Source organism: Serinus canaria, chromosome 15 (assembly GCF_022539315.1).
Source record: "Serinus canaria isolate serCan28SL12 chromosome 15, serCan2020, whole genome shotgun sequence".
NCBI lineage: Eukaryota > Metazoa > Chordata > Aves > Passeriformes > Fringillidae > Serinus > Serinus canaria.
In genome coordinates, this window is record NC_066329.1 from 5,339,754 (window position 1) to 5,363,085 (window position 23,332).

Genomic DNA, 23,332 nt, shown 5'->3' on the forward strand with positions numbered 1-23,332 from the left:
GTGTGGAACACGCCCCAAGGTACTCAGGCCTCCATATCTGTGATTTCACAGGCTCTGGTGCCAAATAAACAATCTGGCAGCCATCAAAGCAAGAAGTTTGGAAAGGTGCTTAGAAGAGAATGAAAATAAATGAATATACCCTAACCCAGGACTAAACAGTGCCGGGTACAGGTGGGAGATAAGGGACAACTCAAGCACACTTGATAAACAAAATATTCTGTGTACTTGAAACAAATTTTATCACCAAGTCACCAGAAGGTCTAAAGGCCACAAGGATAAAAAACTACTGCAAGAAACCAGAACCTGATCTTTATGATTGTCTTGGGTTTTTTTAACTACTGTTATTATTCCAGAACTGGTGAACTTCAGTTGTTTTCTTGCAAGACACAAGGTGAAAATGGAAGTAAAATTCATCAGCCTAATAAAACACCTTGTAGTTCAGACAAACTAAGACTTGTCATAGCAACAATACAAGAAAAGAAAATAATACACACTGGATACAGTCAAACCCAAACAGGATCACAACAGACACGGAGAAATAACTTTATCATTTTAAGGCTCCACATTCTGGTGACTCTGAGGACAATCCCAGTTGCACAAAGCCTATAATCACCAAATTATCACTGTCACCTCTGACCTACCTGCTTCTTCCTGCTTCTTATTCCACTCACTTGTTGCAACTTGCCTTGGATCATGCTCAAATCCTGCAGCACGAGCAAGGAGCAAGTCCTGACCTCACAGATTTACCTGGGGTGCTGTGGAGTTCACCTGACTCTGCAGGAGAGGTGATTTATTCCATCAGCTCCTACCTTATGCCAGAGCTGGGGTATTATCATCATCATCCCTTGGAAATAGAATTTACTCTACTTTCAGAGGTTCCACAAAAATCCAAGTCATGATTTTGACTACAGTTGGGGCAAAAAAGTCAAATTTACAGGATTTTTTGTTTTCATGTAGATCTTAAAACATAAACTATGACAAAATCACATAAGGTAGCAAGTTGAAGCTTACATAAATTTCCTTTTTCACTGGAAAAAATGGAGGTAATTGAGAAGCAAAGAGTGGCTTACTGTGCAGCTCGCGGTGGATGACATCGACCAGGTTGGGCTCGTCCCCCCACCAGAATATCCAGAGCTCCTTGCAGTCAGGTTTGACGTCCCGGCGCCACACACACAGCAGGTTGGCCTGCAGGCAGCGGATGAAGCTGAGCAGGATGGGATCATCCTGGGCTGGAGCTGAAATGATGGGCCCACAGTCCCCATGGCCTTCAAAGTTGTACCTACGCCATTTGATGCCCGTGAGTTCGGCCTATGGGAAACAAAAAAAAAGGAAAGAGTCACTGGATCACTTCATAATTTAGTTACAGTCATAGTTTGTTTCATTTTCATTGGTTAATTCCTCAATTCAAGTTCAGAAATCCTCGTATTCATATATTCCCCTTCAAGGAAAAGAATTTAGAAACAGCATTGAATAAACCTGGCTTACCCCTGCATTTAGGTTTTTACCACAACCTGACTCACTTCTATTCATTTCTATTCTATTCATTTCCAACAGCTTCATTACATTTCTAACCTTATTGTTATCTTATTGTCATCTTACAAGTTAGAAAGGAAAAAAAAAAACCAAACAGGGAGAGGGAATAAGGTTCATTTCCTACAGGCTGCTTGGTGGCCACGTGAGCTCAGCGTCAGCCCAAAAGTTGGCCACTTGAAAGTCACAAACAAAGCACCACAGTACTTAGGAAAACCAGTGACTTACTGGAAAAGCTGAAACAGTTTCACATTGAGACATTACAGGTTTAACAAATGGAGTTTTTATTTTGTCCAAATGAACAAAAGCAGAATATGGAAAGTTGCCATTTACCGCCTCTCAAACCAGACAGAATTCTCTTATTAGCCATCAAGGAAAAATGAAAACAACAGATTTGCTACCCAGACATTGGGGAAAGGTTTTCTTTGGACACTGAACAGCTTTCCCAGGGAATGGGCATGGCCCCAAGGCTGCCAGAGCTCTAGGAGTGTTTGAACAATGCTCTCAAGGATGCACAGGGTGGGATTGTTGGGGTGTCGTGGGCAGGGCCAGGAGTTGGATTCAATGATCCTGATAGGTCACTTCCAGCACAGGGTGTTCTGTGTTTGAGATTTTCCTCCACTCCCAGTTTGCCACATCCCTGTTGTAGCCTCCCCCTTTCTCTCCACTCTCCAGCACAGGATAGGGAATACCCCCAGGACAGTCTGGTTGATATCAAACACAACTGGTGTGTGTATACCCTGCTCACAGTGGGCTTGTACTCTACTCTCTACCTGTTACCACATTCCTGCTGCTGCTATTCCCTCCACTGCTTCATTTCCAGTGTTCACACCTTCCCTTGGCTGCCCAGAAGCAGCTGGTCCTCAGCTCCCAAGTGCTCCTGCAGGAACAGCCAGCTGGTCTGCCACAAGGACTGCAAACACTCCAGGGCAGCAGCTACGCCTCTGACAAGAGAGGGCATTGCCAGGGACAAGGGAAAGGCCCAGCACTGGAAACACTGACTGCAGGATTGAATTTTACTCCTAAAGAAAACCAAAGACTTGCAGATCACGTATTCCTCCCATTGTCATCACCTGTGTAAGGACATTCAACTTCTCCTCCAAAACCCAAATTCCCTACCACACACAGAAGAATTTCCTTTTTCAAGTCCACAAACTTTGTCCATTTACAAGATAAAACTCTGAAATTTACTTCTGCCCACCACAGTAGGTGGAAGGAGCCTGCCTGGTTCGAGAGCTGGCTGATGAACTGCCGAGGAGCTGAAGGTGATGCTTCATACCAACAACAGAGCAAAAACCACAGGTATTTCTTGGATCTTGTAAATATGTTCTCTGAAAAAGTTTAATCTCATTCCTGTATACTGCCTGGCACAGCAGGACTCTGGCCCATGGCTACAGTCCCTGGGATTCTGCCTCAAGGACTATTTCCCCAAACACTGATTATCCAGACTGCCCATTTAATTGACCTCTGAAGAGGCCTCACCAGGCACATGGCCACTCAGTACTGCACTGGGAAGGGGAAAAAAAAATCTATGAATACTGAACAGCAAGGAAATTGGGTTTATTGTTTGCAGGCCCCTAAACCGCCAGACATCTTTAGCTCCACAGGGCAGAAGGGACACTGCCATCCTATATCCTGACAGCAGGACACCAGTCCTGGCTTGTCCCAGCTGGAGGCTCCCCACAGCCAGCACTCAGCTCTTGCACTCAGACAGAAATGCTCCTCAGCCATCCAAAGGGTTGGGAACTATGGAAAAGGAAATGGGAAAAGATAGTCCAGAGTGGCTGAGATACACAGCCATGTGCCACCTTACTGGCATGATAAGGGCAGGGGAATGCAGGAGGAAGAGACAAAAAGGAAGGAGTAGAGTTATTTTTTCCATAGTAGAGTGCTAGAACACCTCATACACTAAGTAACAGTCTAAGAAAAGCACTCCTCCAAAACATCTACATCTGCTCTACATGCATCCCCAGCTATAGCTTGGAAAAGGAACAGGCAGAGTTTCTGGAACAGGACAATAAATGTAACTACAGACCACAAAACACCAAGAATTAGTGCCAGCATAGGCAACCTGTGCAAAAAGGTTAAATGTTTGTGCCATAACCAGCTAAGAACATATGCTAAGTCACAAAGAGCATGGAACAGGAAGATGATGAAAACCAAAACCAAAAAACCCAACTGAACAAAGGACATTACCCAACAGCAGCACTTACTTGATCCACACAGCAAAAGCCAGAGCTCAGCTGTTTCAAAGAGCAAAGAGGCTCCTGTGGCTTCCTGCCAGCTCAGAGGTATCACCCCAACATCCCCCCCAGAGGAAGGATGAAACAGAGTCAAGGAAAGCACAGTGAAATCAGCAGAGCTGCACCCAATTTAATTCTGTGCTAACTCCTGGAATCTGTAATTCTGTGGACTGTGAGGAATGATAAACTACTAACCTGGATCACACCAGTGCCCACCCACACACACAGAAACTCCCAGAAAAAGGGAGAGACGAGTCCTGGGGCTTTGGACTCAGTAGCAGCATTAAATGAGCTCTCACACATCGTTTCCCAGTTCGAGTTGCAGAGATGCGGTTCAGCACATGTATTGGGATATGTCTGTTTCTGTTTAAATTTTTAATAGGTAAGCATCAGTACTAATCCCTCAGAACTTCTGGATTGTGTCCTCATGTTAATTAAAATTGAATTCAAATAGAAATTTGAATCCAAAAGGGATACACAAGAGCAGACTACACCCAAAGCACTTACACACATTCTACGCCTCTACTGATGTTCTGTGTAAAGTATTTAACACACTATAGGGAGAAGATCTGCATCCACATGGGGATTTATTTACATTAATTTCTTAAAACAAACCAACAGCCCTGGTTTGAAGAGGCCTCCATCTGTAGCAGGGTTTGCACAGACAAGACAAGCAATGGGCTGTGGTTCTGAGAACTGTTCTGAAGAGCCAAATGTGGTTTCATTTGTGCTTCACTGGCAGTGAGCACAGGCTGACCAAACACAGCCTCATCCTCCTCCTCAGCCCCAGCCATGCATTTCCATGTCCCAGTCTGACACTGGATCTACTGGTCATGGAATCACTCCGTGAATGGGCAAGAGAAAGACTAACATTTCCAGGCTTAGCACCCTGACAGCTCATCCTGCAGCCAGGGAATCACTGAGCAGCCCCAGGAGAGGAGGGAGAGCAGAGTGGGATCTCCCCTGTCAGGGACAGCTCCAATCAGATAAAACACAACCTTCAGTGCACCCAGACTGCTGCTCGTGTACACCTCAACCAACACAGACCAAGCCTGCTCTGGTGCCAGAGCAGGCTTGGCCTGGGCGCCTTCCCTGCAGCACTCAGCTGCTGCTCAGACATTCTCACTGAGCTGGGCTGACTCAAACCCAGAAGGGTTGGATTAAACGACTTTTTCCTTTACTCAGATCAGTCCCCACACCTGATTCATTAAACAGCCACAGAGATGCTTGTACCGGGAAGTCTGAGGACAGCAAAGCAGGTCAGGGAGGGCAGAGATGCTCTGATTAGTAAAACTGCTGGTTTGAAAGCAGCCTGAAACACTGAGACAGAAACCAAAATTGCCAACCTGAGGACAAAACTGTGAACACACTGTTTAACTCACTACTGGCGAGAGATGAATGCAGAACAAAGCAGAACTCTTGCCAGGTGATGTAACTGACTGTTTCTTGCATCTCTTCCCATATGCATAGTTTTGGCTTATTGCAGTTGCTACAATGTTTTTAAAACTAAAAAGCCTGACCAAAAAAACCAAGGAACTTACAAATACTTATTATTATCCAACACTGTTAGCAAATCATGCATTAAATGAGATTTTTGCTTTGGTTTATAAAGGAACATGTGTTATGGAGGACTGTGCTGAGAAGGGTTTAACTGCTAAACTTAAAGATAAGTGGGGCTGTTTTGAAATGGAGTTTTTTCCTAAGTTCAGCAACTGCACTTGGACACAGAATATTTGTGAGACGCCAGTTCTAAATGCACTGGGCCAAGCGTGTAAGGAAACAGAGAAATTGGATCTCTAACAGTAATACCCAAACCCTTCACTAACATCCAACTTCTTACAGAGTAATTCCCAAGACACAAAAAGATCTGTTTCTGATGTTTTCAAAAGCAGCTGTCAGGGTAAAAGAGTGTGTTCAAATTCCACACAGGCATCCAAAACCACCCAAAACATCCCCAAGAAAGAGGCATTAATGAAAACAGTGCATTGCCAATGTCTTTATTCAGATGCATGGCCTTAGAGTGATCACACAGAGTCCCTTGGAAAGGAACACAAACTCAAGTTTCAGTGACCATCATCACACCCTGCAGAGTGAAACAGCCTCAAAAGAGATGAGCTGAGAGTGTTCAAACCTCTGATCCCCCCTGCAAACACAGACAAGCAGAGAGACACAGAAAGCAAATTAGCACTTTCTTTCACACCCTGCTGCCCTAAATACAGACACCTCCGCATGTACCTGCCACAGCTCAGGGCTCCAGGACACCATCCACGACTGGGAATTCCTAGGAGACAGAAAATCTAAGCTCTTCATTCTTTTCCCCCTTCAGGCTTAAATCACAATAATAGGCAGGCTGGGAGGGTCTTCTGCTGATCTCATTGTGCTCCACTCAGATTGGCAGAGTTTAGGCTGCTAAAAATCACAATTCCCCAGTAATATTTCACAGTGCACAACTTGGTGCTGGCATGCTCCCAGCAACCCTGAAGATATAATTAGTGCTGGGTAGCCACTGTGACTGCTTTCCTCTTCTGCAGCCCTTGCAGATGGAACACAAACAAACCCATCTTCCACCTCCTCTTTTATTTCCCATCTCCACCAAATGCTTTTTGGCCTCTGTTTTATGGGAAATGGACAGGCCAACTCTAAATTAACTTCTCCAGATCACTTGAGTAATTCCACCCATTTTAATACACAAAGCTCCCTTGGAGAGACTATACAATAATACAGACACAGCAGAAGGAGAAAGAGGGTGAGCATCAAAAGTTTGAGAAATTCTTGTATTTGGCCACATCAAGTGTAAAGCAGAGCTATTTTTGAACTACTTTGTGCTTCTCTACATCAAAAACAATGACTAAAATGATATCAATGTGCTATTTTCCCTGCTTCATATCAAACAGAAAAGTAAGAAAAGCTAAGATAGAGTCAGGCTGCAGAGTGTAGAAAATCATTTGGTACTTTCAAAGTAGGAAGGATACATTGGAAAGGAGGTAAGATCATATCATGAATAAAAGAACCAGATATCAATCACACAGGCCCTCAGCTCCAACCCTGCTTTCTCAAAGACTTTCAAGATGGCAAAATCCAGGTCATTTTATTTTTCACACTTCTCCAATTTGAAACAAAACAAAAACCAAGTATAAAAATACTTCCCAGCTGCCTGCCTAAAAGGTGCCACTCAGACAAATTCAGGTCTGCCCAGTGCTTTAGACATAACTTTCTTTAATGGTCTTAAAAAACCAATGCAAGCAATGTAAAAACCAAACCACACCTCACCACTTCTACAAACACATTTCAGTTAAACAAAGAAACATAAAAACTTTCATCAAATGTCCTTCCAACCCAGGGGAAGACGTTAAGCTGCCCAGGGTACCTTAAAACATTGTATTTACCAACCTCTGAAGTTAGGCTCAGTCTAAGCAATTCCTTTAACCTACAATTTTGTTTGCTTCTACATAGGAAAGTAGTTGCTAAGTATCTTTAGTCTACAATTTATGCTTCAAATTGGAACATAAAACATGTAAATGTCATATATATGTTTGCCAGTTTTATTAGTGTCTCATCTTGAGAGCTTCATTCAAGTAAGTAGCTATTCTGAAGCCACCAGAGACTCATACTAAGGACTACTCACATGAGTGAAAATCTGCATAAGAAAGCCCTTAGTTCATAGTCCAAGAATTTAAACTGTAGTTAAAGGTGTCATGGGAATTACACCACCATTTTAATTAAATGCTGTAAGATCTTGCAGACAGACTCAAGATTAGCACCATCTGTTTTGGTTACAGTGTCTCATTTCACTACATCATCCTCACACAGCAACGAAATATCATTGCACACTCCACTCCGGCCATTTAAATACCAGATAACAGTTATGTCATGTTGATACACTTCACTAGGAAGGAAGGACAAAAGGACAAGGACAGAAGGACTGAAAACTACTCTGTAACAATGTGTTGCTTGTAGGGGAGGGAAGCACCATCCCCTCCTCACAGGGAAATAAAGTAGTTAGTAACATCTGCCTAAGTCCCTGTCAAGTAAATTGAAGAAATAGAGGAGATTGCTTAACTAAAAAATTTGTTTTCTTCACAGCTTTACAGACTGTTTGTACACCCTGAGAGAGGCTCCTATTCCCACAGCACAACTGAGCAGTGCCAGCACCTGTCCACAGACATTCCCCATCTTTTCTGCTGGGTCTGAAGATCTCTGGGGTTTGAAAACCCACAGCAGATTGACCATCTCAGCCCTGCAGAGTCTCCTGAAATCAGATCGTTCCCTGAACTACATATTAACATTCTCCTCTTCATGCTTTCCATTTGAAAAAAGCAAGGAATGGTTTGAGTTCCCTTCCCTCAGGGCTTATCCCTTCTGCCCCTGTAAGAGGGAGGGATCACATGGCAGTGCAGAGGCCTTGCACGCACTGAATGAGCTTCAGAAGGACATTTCTGTGAGGCCAAGTATTGCCACAACCGCACAAAGTCCTCCAAACTTGCTCTGAAATCAAGAATAGACAAAAAATAGCACAACAAAAACTAGCTCATTCTGAAATGGGTGTCCCATGGCAAGAAAACACCATGCCATGGTTTGTGCTTTGGAGCCTGGTGCTCAGGCTCAGCCCTCTTAGTATGCAACTGAGCAGCAGTAGAATGACATGTTTGACTTTAATCCTCTCCCTGCATAAGCACACAGTCAAGTGGCTGGAAAAAAGGGGATAAAGGGCAGCCACTAACAAGCTTTTAAAAATGAAGGATGAAAAAAATTACCTTTTTTTTTTTGTTGTTATTCCTTGGCTCTTAAAACCAACATGAAAGTGAGCATGCTGGTGCATGCAGCCCATGTGCCTGGGACAGCTTTCTGCTGGATAAATCCCTGCAATCCATGATGCCTCCTTCCCACATGTCCCCTGGAACATATTATCTAAATTCTCCTACTCCAGAGCTGTTTGTGACAAGCAGCAGTGTCAGGGCATTTGTGTGTCATCTTTTACCTTTGCAAGTCTCAGAGAAGGATTTAGCTGTAACCAAAATCCTATTATCAGATATCTCCCTGATGGACTTCTGTACCTGGGGACATTTGAGATCCCATATCACACTATCTAAGACCAGCAGACCAAGACATTCCTAAAATAATAGATTTCACATTATTAAAAGCCACAAACTAAGAGCATGAGCTCTTATGCCTAAAAAGTAAACAGCACTGACAGAAATGAGGCATTTTTTCCTCTTTCTCCCCAGTGTGATGGTGATTTTGCCCATGTACGAGAGGAGGTAGTCAGAAAGATTAATTGCTTCTTTCAAAGAAACAAAAATCAGACCCATCTCAAAAAGAATTTGAGGTGGTAACCAAGTACCATCTTTCCCAGTGGAAAATATAAAAGGACTCCAATACTAATGCTCAAATTTCAGCAGCTCTGGCAGATGCGGGAGTTACCAACAAAGGCTTTTTGAGTGGCAAGCATAAAAGAGAGAGCAATCTGGTAAAAGCACCCAAATTACTGATATGGATCCAAACCCTCACAGAATTTCAAGGTTAAATACTAAAGTAGATGACTACAATCAAGCACAGCAGAAGGAAAACGAGCACACACTGACACACTGAAAGAGAAAGTGTCTTCTTCCAGTCCACTGCAAAAACAGGTTGGCAAAACAAAACCAAATGTGAGAAATTCTTATGAAAGAAACAGAAGGTGACACAGAAATTGAGGCCATTACAATTCATCTGCAGCTCTGCACATTCATCACAAACTGCAGCTCTTGTTTCACAACATCAAAACCAGAAGAATTACAGGAATGGTCAAAATATATATTCCATACAGTTAAAACATCATCCATGGTTTAAGTCTGGTTGGTTTACAAGAGGGAAACTGAGGTTCTCTAGAGAACAGCTGCTGGTTTTCTTCCAGTTATCAAATTTAATTAGCATAACAGACTCAAACCAAAATGAGGTGGCTGAAATTTTTGTATCAGGATAAAAATTCATGTACTGGTTTAGAATTTTTTTATAAAACATCTACCTGGTTCAAGAAACCTCTCAACCAAATACACAGAGAGCCTGGGAGATAATTCAAGGGAAGTGCAACTACATCCACTTCAGCAAATCCAGCAGGCCAAACAAACACTGGCCACCACTGAGACAGGACACTTTGGTGGAATTGTGATTCCACAACACTGTTCCATGCCCCTTCATTTTGCCAGGAACCAAGAGGTATCTTGGAAATCTCATCAGCACACAAAGCACTCAATGGTCAGAGTGCTGCCTCAGAGCTGCCATCCTCAGCCAGGACCCAATGTCCACCTAAAAAGCAAATATAGTCATTCAGGACTAACTGCAAAAACTTTTAAAGAATAATTTAAAAACAATTAAGAATAAAAGAGGAAATTTTTGATAAAAGACCTTTGAGTTACATCAACATCTTTCACCTTCAGTGAAGGCTTTGGTTAGCATACCTGCAGCCCTTAACCAATCCAGCAAATTCAGTACATGGTTCCATGCTGGTGCCTGGCTCAGCAGCTCCCTTCCACTGTCAAGGCTGTAACCCAGTCCATCAGAGATGGGAGAGGATAATGTGATAAGCATGGCTGGAAGCCAAAGGGCTGAGACTCAGCCATCACTTGAAAAGATACTTTCAAGCCTAAATATTCAAGACATAAACATAAGGAAACAGAAAGATGGCAGCAGCACTGTCCCAGGTCAGCACGGCACTGAGACTCACACAGGCACTTCCACACACGTGTCCTGCTGGCTCTTGCACCAACACAGCCACAAAAAATGGGAAGCTGCTGTGCCAGAATCCCATCACCAGGAGTGAGAAAGGGAAACAGGAAAGCCAATCTGCACAGCAAAACTGAATAGGCAGGAAACTGGGGTTCAGAGGATGCACAAACCCCCAATCTCCAAACATCACTCCAGCAAAGCCATGGCAGCCAAAAGTAACAAGGCATGACTGGGTTTGCTTTGGTTTGGGTGTTATTACTGGGAAAAGAGGAAGAAGAGGACTTGATCTTGGAGCTCTTTTCCAACCTTAATAATTCTACATGGAATGTAGTTTGCCCATGGCAGAGCTGAACATTTACCCTTGTAGGCTGTATAGAAGGACACAATGCCTGGAAGCAAAATGCCATATCCAAGACAAAAGACAGAAGCAATTGAAGAAATTCTTTTCATATTACCAAACCCTGGGTTAAGGTAATGACCCACCCCACAGCTCAAGCCACACACACTATTTTACAGAAAGGCATCTCTGAGTTCTCCATCACTTCAGACAGTTTCTTTACAAAAGGGAATAAATTATATTTTAGTAAATTATATTTCTGGGCAGATGTTTGAGAACAGCCAATAAAATGGAAACTACCACTGCAAACTTCAATAGCACACAAAAAAAGGTACATAAAGATGCAACTTGCCAGCAGCCAGAGTATCCCTCCCTTGTTTTCAGACAGGGTGAATGATGAGGTTTGATTTCTTTCTTCAGAAAGAATCAGAACTGACTGCCTATTTTCCTAATTTAAAAGTCCCCTCTTGGAGAGAGCTGGACTGCAAAAGCACTCCAACACATGAAAAAAAATTACAAAATCAAATCTGAAAGAAAACAAAAGAATCCTCTCTATTCTTCCCAAATTTAACTTTCTTTTCTAGATTTTTTTTTAAATGAAAGAGGAAGGAAATGTCAAACATCAGAGTCATACAATGGACTATCAGCTGTTTCCCAAACCAAGTAATCTGACATATGGGCGAAAAAAGCTGGGGGGAGGGTGGGCTGGAGGAAGTAACAACCCGAGCAGAGTAAACTTTGGCACAGTGAGTTAAAGACTGTGGTTCCCTTTCTTCCATTACACAAAAAGCTGCACCGAGGACTCGAACATTCCTGTGCCCCACATCTGAGCAGCACAGCAGCTCCCACGGGTTTACAGCTGTGTCCATCCCTGCCCTGCCCAGCAAAGCTCAGTTTTACCCACGTCCATCCCTGCCCTGCCCAGCAAAGCTCGGTTTTAACCCATGTCCATCCCTGCCCTGCACACTTCTCTCCCTTCCCAAAGGAGCCCAACCCAGGCTCCTGCTCTGGGACAGAGAGGCAGGAACAGCACAGGAATCCCATCCCCCAGCCCAGGTTCTTCATCCCTGTCCTCATCACTGACACCCAGCAATGCCCAGCTTGTCAGGAGCAGCCAAAATCCCTCAGCCCTTCAAAACCCACACCTGGAGACTCCTGGTGTATGAATCTCCTGTAATATGGAAAGCAGTAAATAAAGCCTCTGCATGACTGGTCATGCAGATTCACTTTGCCAGCTCTCTCACTGTCATTCCTGCAAAGACAAGAATCCAGCACCTCCTGCCAGAAGGGAATTATGGAAATTCACAGAGAGCTCCAGTCAAAATTTTATTAAAATACATACGGAAAATTAAATAACTAGAAACACTGGGCTAAAGCTGAAAGCAGCTTTTTCAGAATAAAGTAATTTAACCAATTCACCTTTTCTCTCAGCAAAGAAATTACTTTTTTTTTATAAAAATACTTGACATGGCCACTACAAAATATTCCTGGAATTAATTTTGTGTCTCACCAGAGCCGCCTACAAATCCAGTAACATTGTAGACATACATGAAGTGAGACTCATAAAAGTCCAACACTAAGAGACTGCAGAAATATTAAACTAGGTTTGAAAACTTCTTAGTAAATCAGAGACTCCTATAAGTAAAAAATCAGGAGTCTATAATGTAAAAAACCAACACATTTTGAAACTTACGTCTCATAGCTGTCAGCTATGAATGCATTGCTATCAAAAACTGGAAGTTTGCCAATGCCTGATCAATAGGTAAAGAAGAGTTTTCCTTTAAATTTTGCTTTCAATCCTCTGTTCTCACAAAATATTGTATTTTATGGGCAAATATGGAGTCATAAGAACAGGCAACCACAAGGCCCTGACCACAGCATAGCTCTTTTAAAGCTAAAAGATGAATGAAATAAAGTTTTACTGAACAAGCTTTAAATTTCCTCCTCTAAGACACGGATTGTGGTTACAAAGCCACTTTGATCTCCGTTCAATCCATGCCACTGCCAAAACGTGGTGGGGAGAGAGGAATGAGGGGAACAGAGCTGCCTTGGGAAAGAGAAGGGGAAAAAGATTTTCCCTAGGTCAGCTCCACACTCCAGGCTTAAATATGAATTTATGGACCTTTCTGGAGCCACCAAGGCATTGAAGAAGAGTGAAGGGGGAGGAACAAAAATGTAAGGGGGGGGAAGCCAAATTTTTTCCTCTGTAAGTATAATTTTCATAAACAAGAATACACTAAGCTGCAACACTGCTGATTAAAGAAAGCTGAGGTAAGTGACTCACAAGAAGTGATACAGAAATACATGTGTCACATCTTATTACTTTTGTAATAGAAGCCTAGCCATTTTTCTCTATTTTCATAAGCTGATTAAATACATTCCTTAATAAAGGGACAAGGTCATTGTGTATGTTTGAGCTCATCTGTGTTAGTCACATAAATGTAAATATTGCCTCAGGACACCTTATACAACAGCACCACACAATAAAATTCCCCATCTCAAAGAAACAAAAGCAAGGATGCCACTAAAAGCTCCAGCCACATGTCCACATGCACTACTGCAATTCTGCTCATGGATTAAGCCACACATGACTCAATGAGAAATAACGTATTTTTACAGATTAAGGTAGAAATTGAGAGGCAGAATTGGTCACAATTAATGAATATTCACAGCACAAGCCAAACGAAAAACTGCTTAAATCTTTTACACTTGTGAGTAAGGCAGCTCCTTACTACATGAGGAAATGCTGAGAACCCTCCCAATGTGAAAAGCTAAACTTCTTCCCTGGTATGAGAGCAGGTTCTGCTCAGCCCTCATTATCATTTTGCAGTGCTGGGATCACAGTAATGCACAGCTCTGTAACGAGCTGGGCCACAGCAGGAAACAACACAAGCTGTCACTGCCAGTATCCCAGTCCCCTTATCCTGCCCTGTGTGCTCACTCCACTACTGTGTGCACAAAGAGCCCAACACCAGCTTTTAGCCAGATTTTGAGGCCTGCAGAGCAGAATATTTTTATTAGCTGGTTTCTCTTTAAAACTATCAGTTGATGTCAGGGAACTCAAAGAAAGAGGATCTATTTTTAAAGCAATACTTTGAGCTCAAAATGAAAGCAGTGGAACAGCCTGGTCTGAGGAACAAAGATGCCCCCATGTAAACACACACTCCTTATAAGCAAATCTTCTGGATTTGGGTTGGGATCTTCTGTTGGAAACACTTGTGCACTTTTAAAACTGGCAAGTTAATACTAAAACAAGCATGTTTTCAGTCAGAGCAGTATTTTTGCTTATTATTTGTGTTACTATGGCACCAACAAGATGCAAATGCCACCGTGACAGACTCTACACAACGAAGTACACGACTCACCCACAGAACACTAAATGAACACACACAGACTCCAAAGTTTTGTATAAACTACACTTGTCAGCCTTAACAACAGTGGGAACAGCCCAACCACCTACCCAGTGTTACTGGGTTGTTCAGAGGATCCCACACAAGCTCAGGAAAAGGGGTTTTGTAGGACTGTGGACATCAACTGTCACCTTCCACAGCTACCACAGAACAACCAGAAAAAGCCAAAGGACATAAATCTATAATGAGGTGATCCTGGAGTACGCTGGAACTGGCACTCAAGGAAAAATAAAAGGCAAAGGGAGCAGGTGTAACAGCAGGGAGACAATGAAGGAATGCAGCAAGGTGCCAACCATTCCAGCCACGGGATGCGAGAGAAAATTTGTAGGTGCATCCCTGCTCCGATCAGAGCAAAACCCAAACCCTGATAAAAGTGTGCTGCCACAACTACGATGCAAAAGTGGACTGGGCCAGGTGGGGAGGTGGCTGTGATTCCATAGAGAGATCAAGGAAAGTGGAGACAACAGGTGCATTCTCACTCAGTGAACAGGAAGCTTCAAACCAGCCCAGGTGTTCACCCCACCACAAAGTGCAACAGCCCCCTAACACTGATGGGCTTTGGTATTTAAAAGCAGTGCACCTGCATACACACATATCCTTTCATGTAATGCTTCTGGGAACTAGAGAGATGAAAAAATTAAAACAAAATCCATAAAGATTCCTTCTTCATCTAATGACCAAAGTGACTCCAGTTAACACACTCAGCAAATATATCTCATATGCGCCACACTTATTTTTTTTCCACCGAAGATCAAAACCTTCAGTTTCTTCAGATTTTCTTCAAAAGAACTGCATTGTCCAGAAGGAAAATAATAGAAGAAAGGATTAAAAAGTTCTATCTGTAGATCTTTCTTTATTCTTTCATATGAGGAAGCGCTCTCAGAAGAAGGCAAAAAAAATCCAAGATCAAATGAGTCAGGGTGGGGAGGGTGTTTGAGAACTGGGGTTATGATGTCAATTCTGTATTAAAAATGTAGAAAAATAGAAAAATCTATTTCCAGATAGTGTTACAGTAAATTTAAATTCCTGTTCCTAAGGTGTAGTTACCTAGGATATTTCTTAATAATTCACCCTGATATTTGGGTATTAATTTTTTTGTGATGTTCCCAACAGCAGTCACACGATGGGACTCTAAGTGCCACCAGAATCAGGACAGAGTCTCTGGGGAAGGATTTCCAGCCCCAGGACATGAGCACATTCACAAGATACTCAGGATTTCAAGGAAACCTCACTCGCATATTTCTGACTGATTAACTTGGACACACTTATTCTGAGCTGCAAATGTCACTCCTGCACCCCCTATTTTCTTTGGGAATATTCCCAAAAGGTTGGTTATCCAACAGATCCCTCAATTCCCCTCCTGGAGCTGGGCACACTGGCTGAACGTCACTGTCCCCATCTCTTTGCAAATCTGGGTCTGTTCACTTCAAACCCTCTCCCTGGCATGTCCCATTAAACTGTCAAATACTCTGACAGGACATAATAAAAACCTACCACTGAAGTGATTTAAAACCTGAAATAATCTTTTATTAGCAAGAAGTGAACAAGCTTTCTAATGTCATCTCTCTACTTCTGTCTTGTTACCTAATAAAACTCAGGACAAAGATAACTAGAGAATCAAACACTTTTGCACAATCTGAGAGGTTAATTCCATTTCTTAATTATTTATGCATGTAAATTCACACCTACATAAAATTCCAAACAAGCAAGATAGACACTGTGCAGTGCTGAACATTCAGCATGCCAGAATCCCAGCCCACTGCTCGGAGCACTGCATTTATGAAAACACAACAAGCAAGGACTACTGGTTAATTCACTACTACTGAAGGCATTGAGCAATCAACATTTACTATGAAGTCCTTTACTGACAATTATGCAACACCAAGGAATAGCTCACAGCAGCCTCTGCAACCTTCACTTTCTGATGCCATGAAAAACCTTCAGGAGAATAAGCCAAATGCCACCTCAGGTTGCTTTAATTATTTTATTCTGGAAACATCAACAAAACTTACTGGTCAAAGGGGACAACTTCTGTTCCTGGATGTGAACTGCAAACTTTGCCTTTTAAACAAGACCAAACACAATTCCCACTGCCTGGACCCTTCTGGCAGTGGTTCCTGTAGGAACGCACTTCTGCAAGAACATGGGACATCTTCCATAGCAGCTTCTATAACCTGGCCTCACTTCCCCAGAAGACAATCATGTGTTTTCCGGCACGAAGATTCCTACAGTACCAAATCTTTCTACCCCATGAAAGCACCTCCAAATTTCAGGTCATTTCTGACACCCTTGGCTGTACTCTCCAGCTCCAGTACATCCAACGTTATGCAACTTCACCCCAATTTCCCAAGACTGAGTTGTGCCTTTGGATCCACCATGGCACCAAAGCCTAGATAGTTGAGGAAACATCTTCATGAAAGCCCTCGCTGTCATATGAGTAACCCTTACTCACAGGAAAAGTCAAATTAATTTCAGTAAGACTGCTTTTATGATTAAGGATTATTCACAGGAAGACTGCTGCCAGCTGAGGCTGAAGTTTTAATACAAAGCATATTACCTCAGAACATTTTGTCTCTAAATAGTTATTAGACAGCTCTTAATTAGTATTTAAATAAACTGGCCCATACAATGGCTTATTAAATACTGTTTATCAAAACAGACATTCTTTTCAGAAGCAGCAGCAGACATTTTGACTACAGCAAAAACAGAGTGAGGATAAATATTATTTTCCTACTGCTGTGCTAGGAACAGCAATTTCAGACAGAAAGTGTATTTTTAATGAGCAAGGCTATTAAACTTAGCAGATTAAACAAGTTATTATTTGAGGAGTACTCTGAAAACAAAGATGCAAACTGGCCCTTCCATCCCCTTACTGGGAAAGGCTCCCCGCTCCTAGCAGGACTGGGGATGTGTGCAGCCTGGCTAGGGTTTCTGCCTGCCACAGCACACCAGCATGAACCCATTCTCCAGACTGGCATGGATCCCTGCACTGCTGGAGAACATCACACACAGTGGTGCTGCCAAGCACTGCAATCCAGAGGGACATTCCATGGAACCCAGCACTGCCAGCCCAGCACCACCCCAGCACCTGCACAGCCTAAGGTAACTTTAAAACCTTCACTTCAGACCGTGCCCTCCCCTCAGGTGACACATTCTGAGCCCACACCACTGAGGGCCTCCACAGTGTCTGGACATCACCCATAAAAGAGGATCAGTTACTAAAAGCTTTAAGAAATCACTTCCCATCAAAAGATTCAGAAGCAGCAAAGGCTCCTAACCTCTCTAGCATGTCTACAGCTGACAGAAAAATAGAAATCATGAACTGTTACACCAACCCAAACCACCACAGCAACCAGACAGAGCTGACACAGAGCTCTGACTTCTCCAGGGCAGGGAGACAACGTTCCTGCTTCCACAAAACAAATGTCTGTGGCAAGGAATATTATTTAACCATGAACAAACAGTATCACGACAGATTATAATTATTTCAGAACTGTAATTCTCCAGTCATGAACATTTCTTTGTGATTCACATGCAAAAAAAGCCTGCCGTTGAAAAACCCCCAATTTCTAATAGCAGAATCAATTTTCAAAATATTTGTAATCTACCTCACTGTTAAAGAATGAATGGATTCCCACCAGCTAGTGGTTTAGATTTTGTTCTGTCACACTGAAAAAATAAATGATTAACAAAAGTTTCTCTAACTACTAATCCAGACTACTGTAGCTTAAGCACTTCATAAATTCTGAAATAAATATGACAATCTGAGGTTAAAGGGTCAGTGGTGCTGACCACGTATTTTCCATCAATGTTTCCATTTTCAATATCTTTCTCTGCTACATAAATCCCAAAAAAACCTAGCACAATATAAAATAAATCTTCCTAATAGTTTTCACATAGGCTGTATTTTAAAAATACACTACTTTATTTCCTTTTTTTTTTGGTAGAGCCAAAATACAATAAAAGCAGAGTTTCATACACAGCACCACATTAAGGCACAGATACCTCCCACAAAATTACATGGCAGATTAAAGGGTTGCACATTAAACTCATTATTATTAAAGCCACTTGCAAAAGAATTTCATTTAACTTATTTCAGTGATATTACACACCCATTTAAAATTGAACATTTCCCTAGCCTAGTCAGGTGGGAGAAAAAAGCAACCAAACCACAATAACTATGAAATAGCTTCACTTTATAATTTATGCTAATTGCATGCCAACAATTATTTTTACCAGTGACAGATCTGCAGATTGCAACTGCAGGAGAAGTTCCGCCTCTCCAAACACACACTCCAGTCTGCATTAATGAACGGGGACTTCACAACTCTGTGAGGAGCAAACCCTTCACTGCCTCCCTTCTACAATCAGATACGATTGTTCCCTTCATGCTTCCCGATTTATTTTCCTCCCTGGCTAAGAGCAGCCGTAGTCAAAATCACCATAACAATCCCCCAAATCACCCTTCCTGCCTCTCGGTACGCAGAGCACTGCTACATATTTATAAATATTACTACATGCCTTCAAACAGAAGCACCGATACAAACTTACATAACGTAACAGTTCCATAAAAAGCCAAAGTTAGAAATGTATCATTCTCACAGAACAAGCTCTAGGGGCAGTTTTCTAGCAGTGAAAGACTACAGCTCTTGTTCCAGATTCTTAAAAGGTACGAGCAAAATATACACCAAACATATGTAGATTAAAAAAAAAACCAAAAAAAAAACCCGAGACAAAATTAAAAATACACTACAATAACGTTAAAAAGCATAAAACAAGGAGCTTGATCATTTGCATTTCTAAGTAATTTCCTTTTTTTCCCCTCTCCTTATTTTCAAAAGGGAGCTAAAAACAATCTCTTCCGTTCTATCAGAAGAACATATGCACCCACCTCCAATTCTGGCAGAGCTCTGCTGCGGGGAGGGGGCACCCACCACAATCCTTTCACACATGCTACCCGCAAAGTTGCATCACAAGGTTTTAACTCCACCACACCACGCACTGAACAAGTCCCTCCTCCCCTCCGACATTATCCCTGTAGCACTGGAAGGCTCCCGACGATCCAGCAGCCCTCTCGCTCACTCAGCTGTTGCCCAGCAAGAAGGGATAATGTTCCTGTGCGTGCCAGGTAAAATAAAGCAAAGTATTTCCAAATGACTTTGCCATTACACACAAATTGTTTTCGTATTTTAAATTTAAATTGCGGGTCTATAGGCAGCCAAAACTGATACCATGATTTCTGCAACATTAAACCACGTCGGAAGTTCCCAGTGAGATGGGCAGACGGCATCTATGCAAACAATCCGGCACACTACTGTCAGACACTGTTGTTCTTCAGAGAAGAAAAAATTAAAAGGTTTGTTTTTTTTTTTTAACCTCTTGCCCCCGAGCACGATGTGTGCAAAGAGGAGAGCAGGCAGTAACAGCAGCTGACACACCGTCACAGGAGCCCAGAGCCAAGTCCGACAGTCGATCACACTACATGAGCGTTCGTTGCTGCTGAAATGGCGTTTGTCATTGTGAGAGGAGAGAAAACCCCCCGGTTCGGTGGCACAAAGCGCGCAGGGCACGGAGTGCCAAGGGAGGCGGGGAGAGGAGCCTGTTTACCCAGGGAAGATGGTAGTGCAGGGGACACAGAGCCGTCCCCTCCCCGCTCTCCAGCTGCGAGCGCGATACACAGACCCGCAGCAAACCACGCTAAGGAGCAAAATAAACACGGGGACCGGGCCGGGGGAGGGGCCAGCGCAGGAGCAGCCCCGGGCCCTGCCTATAAACCCCCGGCAGCTGCTCCCGACCGGCAAACCCGGCGCGGAGCCACCCCCGGGCGCCCACCCGCCCGCTCACTCACCAGCGAGAAGAGGTTGGAGTGACAGTCCTCCAGGCTGGCCCCGTTCGCCACCCAGTTCGCTGCCGCAGTCATGATCCTCGGCGAGCCGGGCCGCCACGGCGGGGCATGTCTGGGGGGACGGCCGGGGGGCGAGGGGCAAGGCAGGCGACCCCCGGGGCGACCCCCGTCACTGCCCGGGACGGCCGCCGCGCTCCGGCCCCTCGGCCCCGCGGGGCCCCGCGGCCGGGAGGGGACGCGCCGAGGCCGGGGCGGGCGTGCTGCTCCTCGCTACCCGCCCCCGCGCCGATAATCCTCGAGCCGGGAGGCCCTTCTCCGGTGCAAACGGGGGAGACGCGTCCCCCGCTCCTCCAGGCCGGGAGAAGAAGAGGAGGAAGGGGGGGCCCGGGGCCGCCCTTCCGCGTCCAGGTGCGGCCCCCCCCGGTCGGGGGTCGCGCGGAGAGCAGCGGGTCCGTGCGGGACGCGGGGCGGGCGAGGCGAGGGGGGGTCCCGGTCCCGGCCCCGTGCGGAGGCGTCGGCGGGCGGGGGGCGCTGTGTCCCCTCCCCGCCCCGCCCGGCCGCCCCTCGCTGCTGCCGCCGCTGGCTGTGCGTGGATGGTGTTTTCCTCCTCCTCCTCCTCCTCCCGCTCCCGCTGCCGGCGCCGCCGCCTCGTCGGCGCTGCCCGCGGGGTGACGGCGGTGCGAGTGCGGGCGCGGCCCGGCCCGGGCAGGGAGCGCTATCCGCCCGCGCTGTGCCGGCCGTGCCCGCAGCGGCCGCAGCTCCGCGCCCGCTCTGCCTCCTGCGCTCTGACAGCAATGGCGCCCGGGCCCGCACCGCGCCGCGCCATTGGTCCGCGCCGCACCACGTGATGCGGGCCCGGGGGCGGGGCCCCGGCGCCGGGGCGCCTCCCGCCGCCGCTGCGCTGCGCCCGCCGCCCGCTGGGGGCGCTCGGGAGCGGCGGGGTCGGGGGGTCCCGGCTCGGGTCCCGACCCTCGGCTTGGGATCGCTGACAGCGCCGGGAACGGCCGGCCAGGGAGGCGGGGCAGCAGCGCCACGTTCTCCCCCTAGGAGGGTGCTCGGGCGCTGAACGGGCTCCCCGGGGACCACTCGAAAGTCAAAAAGTGCCATAGGACATAAGAGAACCAGGGTCTTACTGGAAAAGGTGAATCAGAGTTTCACATTGTGATGTTACAAGTTTACCAAAGGGGCTTTTTTTTTCCTTTTTCCTAAATAAATAAAGAGGGGGATTAGGAAAGTTACTATTTACTGTTTCTGAACCAGACAGAATTCTCTTACTTCCCATCAAGGAAAAGCAAAAAAAACAAACATGCTAGCCAGACATTTGGGAAAGTTTTCCTCGGGCACTGCCCAGGCTCTCCCGGCCCCGGGCACGGCCCCGAGGCTGCCCGAGCTCCAGGCGCACTCGGAGAACGCCCTCAGGAATGCACAGGGGGGGACTTTGGGGTGGCCTGGCAGGGCCAGGAGATGAACTGGGTGCTCCTGGTGGGTCCCTTCCACCTCGGGATATTCTGTGGCACGGGGACCGTGTCCCGTCCATGGAAGGGAAGTCGCTCGGGGTGCCAGTCACGGGGGAATCACGATCCCGGCCATTCCTCGGATCACCGGAGGGTTTCCCAGGCACCTGAGAGTGCTCAAAGTAATTTTTAAAAGGCCTCAAAACTCGTCCGTGGTCACTGCGGCGTCAGGGCAAGCCGAGCTCCCATTCACAGCCGAGTCTAACTCCACGTTCTGCACAGCCCTGGAGCCACCCCGTGCTCACCTGAGACAGCTTCGAAGACATTAGGTGGCTTTAGTTTTTTATAAAGGGAGTTTGAAAACACCTGACTTAGATAAACAAATGAAAGTCATTCCCAAAATAATAACCATCTGGATAGGAGCCACAGATTATTCTGAGTTGTAAGGGACCCACAAGGATGGTGGAGTCCAACTCTTAAGTCATCACCATGCAAGAAGAATATACTCAGTTTAAAAGAGATAATTCATCACAAATAATGTTTTTACTGTTTGTAATGACCCGTTGATTTGAACCAGTGAGAGCAGATTTAGGCTCACCTGCCTGAGTTTCTCCTTACTGGAGAGTTCCACAGGTGGTTGAAAGCAAATATTGTGTTTAACAGGTGAAGATATGGAGCATTTCAGCTCAAGCTTTAATACAGAAATGCAGCACATTTTCAATGACGTGATTCAGTGGAAAAAATTCTCACTCTGTGTTCAATGGCAGCTTTCCTTATCGTGATTTTAATCTCTTTTAAGCGTCTTTTTTGCAACTTACTTTTCTTGGCAATAAATTAAGATTAGCATCTCTTGCAATGGCTGACTGGAGTTTGTTTGGATTGACCTCATAGTAACAAATCTCTCCCACAAACAGGCATCACATTTACCTGAATTACGTACACAGAGTAAGAGACGGAATTTAAGCCAAAAGAAAAGTTCCACGCAGTTCAGTGTTCTTACTGTGTGTGTGTTTCCTCTGACAAATCCATCATCCATCCAACTCCTTCCCTGCCACATCAAGCAGGAATTCTGTCTTGCAAAGACTGGGCCTATACTGTGATGAAAATGTTTTCAAATACAAATTATTAATGTTCAGTTACAATTGTAATTTATTCAGTCCAAGTGTCACAGCCTTGAAACTGCTTGTTACATCCTGGCACCCACAATCAGGGAAGTACTTTGGCCCATGTTACTCCCCTTCCTTTTGGCACAAGTCTTATAAACAGAGAACACAATCTGACACTTGTAAATATGTCAAGCAGTGTGTATTAACCAACCCCAAACCACATCCTTCCGCATTAAAATAGTACAGCTTTTGTAACTCCACTGCAGCACCACGCACCCATCCTATCGCTGCCGGAGGCCCAGGGACAACAAACCATTTGATGAAGTATCCATCCTATTTCTGGTATAAAAGAACATCCATTACCATGAAAAAAATTATTTTCTTATTATAGAAAATATTTTGGAATTGCGAGTCGTGTTATTTCTTACCCAGATAAATACTGTGCAGGATTGGACACTGCAGAATTCCTGTTCCTTCCATATGCTGCTTAGCCTCCAAATGGTGATTCCAGTCAGCACCATTCCTCTTATCTGGATCTTTCAAGTGGTGGTGACTTATTATGCTTTATTTTGTCAGGAAAATATAGGGTCTAACAGATGATTCAGGTCCATTTTTGTGAGAAGAATGCTAATATACTAATTCTGTGCTGCTTTGGCCACCTTCCAGTACTCTTATGAATGTTAAATACTTTATACATTAAAA

General features: G+C 44.7%; 1 protein-coding gene across 1 annotated transcript in view; it reads right to left on the reverse strand.

Moving 5' to 3' along the window:
• Positions 1 to 20,206, reverse strand: part of MED13L (mediator complex subunit 13L) — a 167,922-nt gene extending 147,716 nt beyond the window's left edge. Inside the window, exons 1-2 of the mRNA XM_030231198.2 lie at positions 20,074 to 20,206; positions 1,071 to 1,308 (exon numbers count right to left, since the gene is read on the reverse strand). Of these exons, the coding sequence (XP_030087058.2) occupies positions 1,071 to 1,308; positions 20,074 to 20,145 (310 nt within the window). The 5' untranslated portion in view covers positions 20,146 to 20,206. The remainder of the gene's footprint in view (positions 1 to 1,070; positions 1,309 to 20,073) is intronic.
• Positions 20,207 to 23,332: the final 3,126 nt, after the last annotated feature.